This window comes from Nicotiana tabacum, chromosome 2 (genome assembly GCF_000715075.1).
Source record: "Nicotiana tabacum cultivar K326 chromosome 2, ASM71507v2, whole genome shotgun sequence".
Lineage (NCBI taxonomy): Eukaryota > Viridiplantae > Streptophyta > Magnoliopsida > Solanales > Solanaceae > Nicotiana > Nicotiana tabacum.
Window position 1 is genome coordinate 109,165,227 of NC_134081.1, and position 11,186 is coordinate 109,176,412.

Below are 11,186 nucleotides of genomic sequence, written 5' to 3' on the forward strand. Positions count from 1 at the left end.
AAAATTGGGTTCGCAACTATTTGTATTGCCGCTTTACTATCACAAAACAATGTCACGGGCTTAAGAATGGACACCCCCAACTCTGAGAACAGACCCAATAACCACACTATTCCTGAAACTGCTGATGCCATGTTGCGATACTCTGCTTCAGCACTGCTTCGTGAAATAGTGTGTTGCTTCTTTGATTTACATGAAATCAATGATTCACCAAGCTTGATTGCATAGCCACTAACAGACCTCTTAGTCATTGGGTAGGCTGCCTAGTCAGAATCACAAAAGGCAGTTAATGTATCAACATATCCTCGCTTTAGTAGTACCCTCATTCCTGGTGTAGACTTCAAGTACCTGATCACTCTAACGGCAGCATCCATATGTGACTTCTTAGGCAGTTGCATAAATTGACTTAAAGTCTGCAATGCATAACTGATATCAGGTCGAGTGACTGTTAGATATAGAAGTTTCCCTATTAACTTTTGATAGCTAGTTGCATCTGTTAAAGGATCTGCACTCTCTATCCCGGCAGCTTTGTCATACTCAACTGTGGTGAGCTTCTGATTGACTTCAAGAAGTGCTAAGGCTGGGTTGGCATCACTTAAGCCCAACTCGGAGAGAAGCTCTAAGGTGTATTTTATTTGGTTGAGTAGTATCCAATACTTGGATCTCAATACCTCAATACCCAAGAAATACCTTAATTCTCCCAAGTCTTTGAGTTTGAATTGCTGATGCAGGGCTGCTTTTGCTTCATCAATCATCTCCTTATTGCTTCCAGTCAATAGCAAATCATCAACATAGATGAGGATGATGACAATATCCTTGCCTGACTTCTTGGTGAACAAAGAATAATCATAAGTACTCTACATAAAACCTGCTCCCGCCAAAGCTTCTGTGAGCTTTAAATTCCATTGCCTGGATGCCTGCTTAAGACCATATAAGGACTTAAGTAATCTACACACCTTCTTCTCCCCCTGCCTTTGGAAATCCTGTGACAAATCCATGTAGACTTCTTCAAATAGATCTCCTTGAAGGAAAGCATTAAAGACATCCATTTGGTATAAGGACCAATCCTTTGAGGCCGCAAGGGCTATCACAGATCTGACTATCACCATCTTTGCAACTGGTGAGAAAGTCTCATGATAGTCTAATCCCTCTTGTTGATTGTAACCCTTTGCCACTAGTCAAGCCTTGAACCTTTCTACTTCTCCATTAACTTGGTACTTTATTTTGTACACCCACTTAGACCCAATATAAGCTCTTCCTAGTGGTATGTCTACTACCTCCTAGGTCTTATTCTCTTTTAATGCTTGTACCTTTTGTTTCATGTTTGTGATCCATCTCTCATCCTTTACAACTTCCTTGAAATTATGAGGTTCTTTCAGGACTGAAAAAACTGATACATAGCTTCTGTATTTTGGGGACATCCTCTCATAATAAAGGAAGTTCGAAATTGGATAGTTACACTTTGAGGATTGTTGTGGTTGCACTACATAGTCCCTTTGCCATATAGGTGGATTTTTTTACTCTAAGTGACTGTCTAGTTGGTGCATTGGAACTAGACTCAGCAATAAGCACACCTTGTACATTCTGAGCATTAACAACAGGCACATCTTGTATACCTTAAACAGGTCCATCAACAAACATGTCTTCAGTAGTGTTCAGTGCATCATGTATATCTAGTGATTCAGATGGTTGAGGGGCAATATGTGTCTCTGTCTCCTGAACTGCTGAGCCTTCAACATAATCTGCAAACATTCATCAAACTCTGGACCAAATATTTCAGATATATCACCTGCATTAGGAGTTGGCACTAATGGTTCATCAAAACCTTCCACTGGTAGTGTAGTATCATGATCTACACTATAGCCTCCTTCTACTGGTGAATTGATACTTGTTACTTCTGCTGTGTTAGGATCTTGAGATGGCCCTTCAGGACTGTGCACTTCTGGTAATGCACTTGTTGGAACTTGTAACTCTATCTCCAAAAAGCTGGCACCAAAATCATTTGATGTGAATGAATGTTGTTGTTGTATCTTCTTAAATGGAAACTCATGTTCCCTAAAAGATACATTCCCGCTAATAAAGAAGGTTCTAGTGGTTAAATCATATAATCTATAACCTTTCTGAGTAGTTGAATATCCCATGTGAATAGCCTTTCTTGCTCTGGCAGCAAACTTGTCTTCTAACACCAAATTGGTGGCATAACATAAGTACCCAAATACTCTTAGGTGGGCTATTGAAGGCTCTCTACCATACAACATTGCATAAGGACTCTTTCCATTTAAGATCCTAGTAGGCAATCTGTTTATTATGTAGACAGCAGTTTGCATACATTCCCCCCAAAAAAGATATCTGGTACATGGCATTGAAATTTCAATGCCCTAGCAGAGTTCAATATATGTCTATGTTTCCTTTTAGCTGCCCCATTCTGCTGAGGTGTATATACATAACTACTTTGATGAATGACACCTTGTGATAACAAGAATTCATTCCCTTGTTTATTGAAAAACTCATTTCCATTGTCTGTTCTCAACACTTTAACAGAAGTGTCAAATTGTGTTTTGACCATGCAAATAAACTGTTTAAAGAAAATGATAGTTTCATTCTTAAACAGCATCAAAAAAATCTAAGTAGCCCCGGAGAAATCATCTACAACTGTAAGAAAATAATGCTTCCTATCATGAGTACTCTTTTAATATGACCCCCATACATCCATGTGAACTAAGTCAAATGGCCTAGTACTCATTTTTTCACTATCAGGAAAAACCAGTCTAGATTGTTTAGCTAGAAGGCAAACAGAACACTTATTTTAGATATCACTATCGACTTTATTTTGCAAAAAATAAAATATGCTACGTAACAAGAATAAAAGCATGGCCTAGTCTTTCATGCCACAAACATGTTGTTTCACTAATTGAGCCTTTCAAATCAACATGAGCTGCTAGTAGTCTAACTCATTTTCCTTTCAGCACATACAGACCTTCATCTTCCTTACAGATCCCCTTCACCCTGCCAATATAAAGGTCCTGAAACACACAGAGTTCAGGTAAAAAATGGCAGCACACCTTAGGTCTCTAGTCATCTTGGACACTGACATTAGATTAGATTTGAAATCAGGAACATGAAGTATATTTTGAAGCTTATCAACAACATACAGATATGAACTCCCCGCATGTTCAATCTTTGTACTACCACCATTTGGCAATGTTACTTGATCTTGTGCCCTGTTATATACCTTTCTTACATCACTCATTAAGTTTAAAGTAGATGATATATGATGTGTAGCTCCTGAATCCACAATCAAGTCATCATTCTTTTTGTTTGAAATATGCACACTAGAAGACAATGCAGTAATTATACCTGCATTAGTTGCTTGATTTTGAGTCTGAGTGTCACTTGGTGGTGAGTCTTTGTTGAGCAAGCCAAGGATCTGCTAGTACTATGTTTCTGTGAAGAAATTATCTCCTTTAGACTGTGATGCTACTTGTGAATTCTGAGTCACAGATCCTTCTACATGATTTGCAGCAGTAAGCACTCCTTTAGGTTGAAAATTCTTCCTTCCTTTGAAGTCTTCAGGATACCCGATAATCTTGTAGCAGTTTTTCTTTGTATGCCCTTTCATGCGGCAATGTTCACATTGTAGATATTGTTTCCTTCCTCGAAAACCTTGACCTTTACATTCTTCCATAGCTAATAGATCTGTCTTTTGACCCATGGATCCACCTCCTAAGCATTATTGACTCTCATCCTGTATTATTAGTGCATATGCCTGATTAAGGGTTGGTTCAGTGGTTTTCATCATAATTTGCCTATGAGCCTCATCATATGTGTCATTTAGTCCATCTAGGAACTGCATATCCCTTTGTTGCTGTAAATGAGTCATATTCTCTTTGAATTTTGGACAACCACAGTTCGGAGATAGTACCAATACATCATACTCTGCCCATAGTTCCTTCAACTTGGTAAAATACATAACTACAGAATCTGCCCCTTGCGATAATCGCGAAATTTCTCTATGTAATTGAAAAATACGCACTCGATTCACCTTATCAAAACGCTCATGTAGGTCCTCCCAGACCGCATGTGCATCTGATGTATAGACGATCCCACTAAGCAAATCCTTTAAAATAGAGTTCATAATCCAGCTGTGTACTATTGCGTTGCAAGTTTCTCATTCCTCATGGAGATCATCCTTGAATGACTCCTTAGCACAAGCTCATATTACAAACCCTACTTTCCACTTACCTTTGAGGGGAAGACGCATCGATCTGCTCCACAATCCATAGTTTTCTGAACCTTTAAGCTGAATTGGAATTAGAATCAAGCCGGGCGTATCTGAATATTGAAGAAAAAGTGGATCTGTATGATCGATCTTTTTTGTCGCCATTGACGCACCAATTCAAGCAAGCGATTTTTCACAATTGTAAACAACAACAACAATAACAAAAAAACTCTGAAGTGGAGATCAAGTGGCTGAAATTGAGTAAGCAATTAGCTGAGCAGAATTAAAAATCCTCACGAATCGGTTTCCATGGCTCTGATACCATGTTAGAATTCAGCCATTGGAGCTAACTGTAAGCGTGAAGAAGACGATAGAATTTGGAAAATTTTCCCAACTGTTTCCAACTATCATTTACAGCCCTAACAAACCCACTATATACAAGATGGTTAGAAAGACCAAAGAATTATAATAATAATGACCTCTAGCTTCTAGTAATTACAATATGGCCCAAATAACTAACTACACCTAACTAACTTCCAATAAAAAATAAGATATTCACTAATTACTTTTCGCCGATACTTAAGTTTTATCTCGTTTGAAAAAGTGTAGAAAAAATAGCTTGCACTCAATAACTTTGAACCTATGAGCCAGAACTTAGCTGCAAATTATTCTCTTCATTTAAACATTTGAATTTAATGTTCTCGCCAAGGGAGTAGCTTGAGTAGTCCACAACTGTCGACGGGTCTGAGACAAGGTCCCCGTACTTAGCTCTTAAAGGGGTAAGACACAAATAGCTATTTTCATGGATGCTAATTAGAGATTAGCCAATATTTATTTTGTCCTGAAAGTTTGAACCAAAAATCTTAAATTTAGGACAATTCAGGATATTTTTGTCCCGAATAATTAAACTGAAAAACTGAAATTCAGAACGCATTGGCTAATTCTGAAATAATAGCCCTTTAGAGTGGCTACGTGGTGTCATTTCTATGCTCTTAAAGTCTATCTATTTCCCGAAATTACGGGCCCAATCCATCGACAATAGATGATTGGTTTGCGCCATAAACTAGTTTTTTAATCTCCGATAATTACTAAGAGGATAAAGAGGGTTTCCATTTGAGTAATTTTCATAAACCACTATTGTTTAGAGCTTAATAGTCATAATTTGCCTAATTATCATTCGTAGTTACTATTTAATTATTACTAACTTATATCATTTGTATTCAAACGCGCAACGAATACAGCCTGTGGCAACTGTATTTGTTCGCACAACGAATATAACGTGTATCAATTGTATTCGTTCGCGCAATTGTATATTTGTATTCATTTGTGCAACGAATACAATATATATCATCTGTAAGCAAGGCGAAATAGAAAGGTGTATACAAAAGATACAACTTGTATCAACTACAGAGGTGTATACAAAGGATACAACATTTATCGACGGTGTTTGTTCGCGCAACGAATACAACTAAGGCGAGATACAAAATACAGAAAAACAAAATGTTTTAGTTGTGAGTCAAACTCAGGACCTCCGCTAACTAAACAGGCACTCTAACCAACTGAGCTACGAGAGCTTGTTGCTCTCTTATTTCAGTTCAAAACACTTAATCTCTTATTTCATGAATTTGGTATAAAATTCAAATATTTTTACCTTCTTATACTACATATGAAACTTTATTACCCTTCCCAATCAAGTTTTAACTTAATTACTTAGGCATATACAATTTACCAATTATATACAATTAGTATTAATGAGTATCCCTATATATTAGAAATTGAATAGAGAAATATTAATTTCCCATCCCTGCTCTCTCTCTCTCTCTCTCTCTCTCTCTCTCTCTCTCTCTCTCTCTCTCTCTCTCTCTCTTCGTCTCTATCCCCATCTTTCTTATTCTCTCTCTGTCTCTCTCTCCGTCTCTCCTTCTTTATTCTTTTCCCAATTTTCTTCCTTCGTTTTCACTACTTTTTATCCTCTCTTTTTTTCAAGGAATTCATCAATGAATTTCAATTGTTTTAATATAAAGTTTTAACTTAGCAATTTACGTTCATGTTGCACAATTAGTGATCGAATTGAAACTGTCAATCAAAAAATTTTGAAGGTATTTGATTCTCCACCATTGACAGCCAATAAAAAGCTTCAAAGCTTTGAATTCGAATTTTAATTTTCAAAAATAATTGTTTGTTTGGATTGGGTATTGTTGCAAATAATTGTGTGATGACCCGATAGGTCATCTTAGGTTTTAAAACCTAATTCTGTTTTTTGAGGTCTCAAAAACCTTATTTTAGCCACCTCGATTGTGTGCGCAGTCCGAGTGTTTTTCCAGAAAGTTTATATGTAAAAACTAAGAAAATATGAAATATTTACCTTAAAATCCATTTGAGTTGACTTCGATCAATATTTTGAGCAAACGGACCCGAATTCATGTTTTGATGGTCCTGTGAGTCCGTATCATGATTTGGGACTTGGGCGTATGCCCGGAATCGAATTCGGAGATCCCTAGCCCGAGTTATCGAACTTTGTTGAAATTTTAAAGTTAAAGGCTTAATGAATTTGAAATGTTTGATCAAAGTTTGACTTTTTGGATAATGGGGCCGTATTTTGGTTCCAAAACCCGGTAGAGGTCCAATACTATATTTATGACTTGTCTGTCAAATTTGATGAGAAACGTAGTTGGTTTGACGTGATTCGGACGTCCGATTGTTAATATAGCAATTCTAAAGTTTCTTGAAAAAAAATTCATTTAATTTGGTGTTCAATTAGTAGTTTTAGGTGTTATTTTGGTATTTTTATTGAGCGAGCAAGTTAATATGATATTTTTAGACTTATGTACATAATTGGTTTAGAGCCCCGAGGGCTCGGGTAAGTTTCGGATAGGCTACGGAGTGAATTGGACTTAGAACATTTGCTGGTGTCAGCAATTTCTGGGAACTGGCCTCTGATCTCGCATTTGCGAGATCAGAGTTCGCATTTGCGAACATTTCCATCTTTCTGTCAGGCTCGCATTTGCGAGCCATTTCTTCGCATTTGTGAAGTGTGCCTGGGTCAGCCTAGGTTCGCATTTGCGATCATGAGGTCGCATTTGCGGAAGGCCAGTGTCCGAATTTGCGAACAAAGCTTCGCATTTGCGATGGGAGCTGGGGAGGGAGATTCTTCGCATTTGCGATCATTGGGTTGCGGTCAAGTGAGTGTTCGCATTTGCAAACTTTTCATCCCAAATGCGATGATTACAGAGGTGTGATAGTCTTCGCAATTGCAATGGATTTCTCGTATTTGCTGGCTTCGCATACATTTGTAGCTGAACAAAATATGACTTAGACGGGATTTTTGGTCCATTCTTCAAATTTTCAAAACCTAGAACCTTAGAGGCGATTTTTCTAAGACTCCTTCCCCAAATCGTTGGTAAGTGATTCTAAACTAGTTTCTCTCAATATTTCACTACTTTTCCTAAGACTTTAACCTAAAATCTATAGTTTTCATGGTGAAAATTGGGGATTTTGGGTAGAATTAGGAATTTTTTAAAACAAAAGGGATTTAGACCTCAAATTGAGGTCGGATTCCAAAATAAATTACATAAACGGGCTCGGGGGTGAATGGGTAATCAGGTTTTGGTTCGAATTTTGGGTTTGGACTAAGTGGGCCCGGGTGTTGACTTTTATTGACTTTTTCAATAATGGTCTAAATTGAATTTTTTACAATCGTGGGTAGTTCCTAAGGCTTAATTTTAATCGTTTGGTTGGTAAATTGCTAGATTCTATTGGTTCAGAGGCTTGTTTGAAAGGAAAAGCCATGGTTGAGCTTTGAGTTTGGTCTTCGGAGCGAGGTAAGTGTCGTGGTTAACCTTGACTTGAGAGAATAGGACTTGTTTGTCTATTTTCTACATGCTTAAATGTTAGGGAACAATGTATATATGAGGTGATGAGTACTTATGCATTGTAGTCGGGTTAAAGCATGCGGGCGGGGCTTGGTTTATAACTTCCTTTGTTCATGTTATCCATGTTTAGAATGGTATTGTTAAATTGATCATTCTTATCATCTTTACGGATCTTCTGGTGATAATTGAGTATTGATTCCGAAGTTGAGGTTGTTATTGTGGAACCAAATGTTGAAGTAAGGCTTATACTTGTTATTCTATCTCCATGTTATTATTTGTTCATTGCATTATGGTAAGGGAGAGTGTTAATGCACGAAGGGTGATGTCGTACCACATTATTAGTGTTAATGTACGAAGGGTGATAACGTGCCATATTATGAGTGTTAATGCACGAAGGGTGATGTCGTGCCATGTTATGAGAGTTAATGCATGAAGGGTGATGTCGTGATATTTCTATTGATTTTATGGTGAGGTTGAGAGTAAAAGCACGAAGGGTGATACCGTGCATTTTTTTCCTTTACTTTGTTTACTTGTTCTTATTGGTTCATAGTATATTGGTTGTTCAAGTTACCATTCTGTTGTAGTTCTCTATCTCATATTCCTCTCAGTATGTTTCCCCCTCCCAATACTACATATTTAGCTGGTATTTGTACATATACTGTTAAATTGCACATGTTTGTTATGTAGGTGTTTTGTCATAGCCTCGTCACTACTTCGTCGAGGTTAGGATCGACACTTACCAGTACATGGGGTCGGTTGTACTGATACTGCACTCTGCACTTCCTGTGCAGATTTTCGTATTGGTCCTAGCTAATCAAGAGGCGTAGCAGCTCGGACTAGTTCATCGGAGACTCAAGGTAGATCTGTTGGCGTTCACAAACCTTGAAGTCCACGTCTATCCTTTCTGTTTCTTTTTTTTTCCTTTAATGTTTCTTTCGTTCAAATAGTTGTATTTCTTTCACACTTTTACTTGTGAAAAATCCTAGAAGTTGCCTAGGTCTCACAATTCACGAGCAGGATTTGTAGAGTCTGGAGGATCGGTACGGAGACATCTGTACTTATCTTCCAGAGGCTTTGAAGTTTAGGAACAAATTTCACTTCTATTCTTCTCTATCGTGCGATTTTTGTTCTCTCAATGCTAATTGAACTCTTCTACTCTTATTCTCTCATAGATGGCGAGAACACGTATCGCATCTTAAACTGAGCAGTATCTAGAGCCTCCAGTAGCAGTTCCTATGAGGGGTATAGGTCGAAGCCGAGGTCGCGCCAGAGGTCAAGGCCGAGGTCGTGCTAGAGGTCGAGGCAGAGGCAGAGGCAAAGCTCAGCCCAGAGCTCGAGCAGCAGCACCAGCGGTGGAGCCTCAAGTAGAGTTTGATGAGGAGGTTCCAGCCCAGGTTGTGCCTGTCGGACCAGCTCAGGTCCTGGAGGGGTTCATTGCCACCCCAGTGCTTCAGGATGCTTTGGTCCGTTTGGTGGGCCTTATGGAGAGTGTGGCCCAGACTGGCGCATTCCCCATGGCACCAGCCGTCTCTCAGGATAGAGGAGGAGCACAAACTTCTGCTACCCACACTCCAGAGCAGATGGCTCCCCAATATCAGACTCCATCCGCTCATCCAGTCGGAGTAGTTCAGTCGGTTATTGCGGCACAGACCGGTGATGGGTCAGTTATGTCTTTTGAGGCTTTATGGAGATTGGACAGGTTTACCAAGCTCTTTCCAGTTCACTTCAGTGGTGCTTCTTCAGAGGATCCCCAGGAGTATCTTGCCAGCTGTCATGAGGTGCTACGGAACATGGGTATAGTGGAGACCAATGGGGTCGATTTTGCTGCATTTCAGATGACTGGTTCCGCCAAGAAATGGTGGAGAGATTATTTGTTGACCAGACCAGCGGGGTCACCTACTCTTACTTGGAACCAGTTCTCTCAGCTCTTCCTAGAGAAGTTTCTGCCTATCACATTGAGCGAGGAGCATCGCCATCAGTTCGAGCATCTCCAGTAGGGCAGTATGACTGTTACCCAGTATGAGACCCATTTTGTGGATTTGGCTCGTCATGCTTTTCTTCTGCTTCCTACCGAGAGAGAGAGAGGGTGGGGAGGTTTATTGACGGACTTGCTCAGCCTACCAGATTGCAGATGGCTAATGAGACTAGGAGTGAGATTTCTTTTCAGGCAGCTGCCAATATCGCTAGGCGAGTCGAGATGGTTCTTGCTCAGGGAGGTCAGGAGTGTGACAAGAGGACCACGTCATTCCGGGGGGTTCAGTGGTGCCTCATCTGGAGGCAGGGGTACTTTTGGTAGAGGCCATCCTCCCAGGCTGTTTCATTCAGCACTCCAGGCATCCCACAGTTCCTCAGGTGGTCGTGGCCCTCATATGCCTTATTCCGACCAGCTAGCCTACAGTGCACCTCCACCTCCTATTAGAGCACCTCCGCTCCAGAGTTTTCAGGGTGGTTACTCAGGTCGACAGGGTCAGTTTCAGGGTCAGCAGTCAAGGTCTTGTTATACTTGTGGTGATCCAAGGCACATTACTAGATTTTGCCCTCGGGCATCGGGCATCTCAAAGCATCAGGGTTCTCGTGCCATGCTCCTGGCACCGGGTGCTTCACCGCCTGCTCATCCAGCTAGAAGTAGGGGTTAGGCAGCTAGAGGTGGAGGTGAGGTCATTAGAGGTGGAGGTCAGGACGCTAGAGGTAGAGGCCAGCCCGCTAGGTCCCGTCCTAGAGATGTAGTTCTGAGTGGTGGGGCCCAAACCCGATGTTATGTTTTTCCAGCCAGGCCTAAGGCTGAGTCATCTGACGCTGTTATCATAGGTACTGTTTCAGTTTGGAGTAGAGATGCTTCAGTTCTATTTGATTTCGATTCTACTTACTCCAATGTGTCATCTTATTTTGCTTCATATTTGGTTGTGCCTCGTGATTCTTTGAGTGCTCCTATGTATATGTCCACACCTGTGGGGGATGCTATTGTTGTAGATCGTATTTATCGTTCGTGTGTGGTCACCATTGGGGGGTCTTGAGACTCGTGTAGACCTTCTACTTCTCGATATGGTTGATTTTGATGTCATTTTGAGTATGGATTGGCTGTCACCTTATCATTCTAT

At 40.0% G+C, this 11,186-nt stretch overlaps 1 protein-coding gene across 1 annotated transcript; it reads right to left on the reverse strand.

Annotated features, from left to right (window-relative positions):
• Positions 1–3,727: 3,727 nt before the first annotated feature.
• LOC142167839 (uncharacterized) lies at positions 3,728–4,381 on the reverse strand. The gene is made up of 2 exons (XM_075227989.1): positions 4,240–4,381; positions 3,728–4,083 (listed from the first exon to the last, which is right to left on the reverse strand). Exons 1-2 carry the CDS (start codon positions 4,379–4,381, stop codon positions 3,728–3,730), a joined length of 498 nt encoding a protein of 165 aa, XP_075084090.1.
• Positions 4,382–11,186: the final 6,805 nt, after the last annotated feature.

What these genes read in the sequence shown, in the direction of transcription:
- LOC142167839 (XM_075227989.1), bottom strand. Translation starts at nt 4,381, where the DNA reads ATGGCGACAAAAAAGATCGATCATACAGATCCACTTTTTCTTCAATAT. An exon ending in GATGCGTCTTCCCCTCAAAG is followed by an intron (nt 4,084 to 4,239) that starts GTAAGTGGAAAG and finishes TCTATACATCAG; the next exon opens with ATGCACATGCGGTCTGGGAG.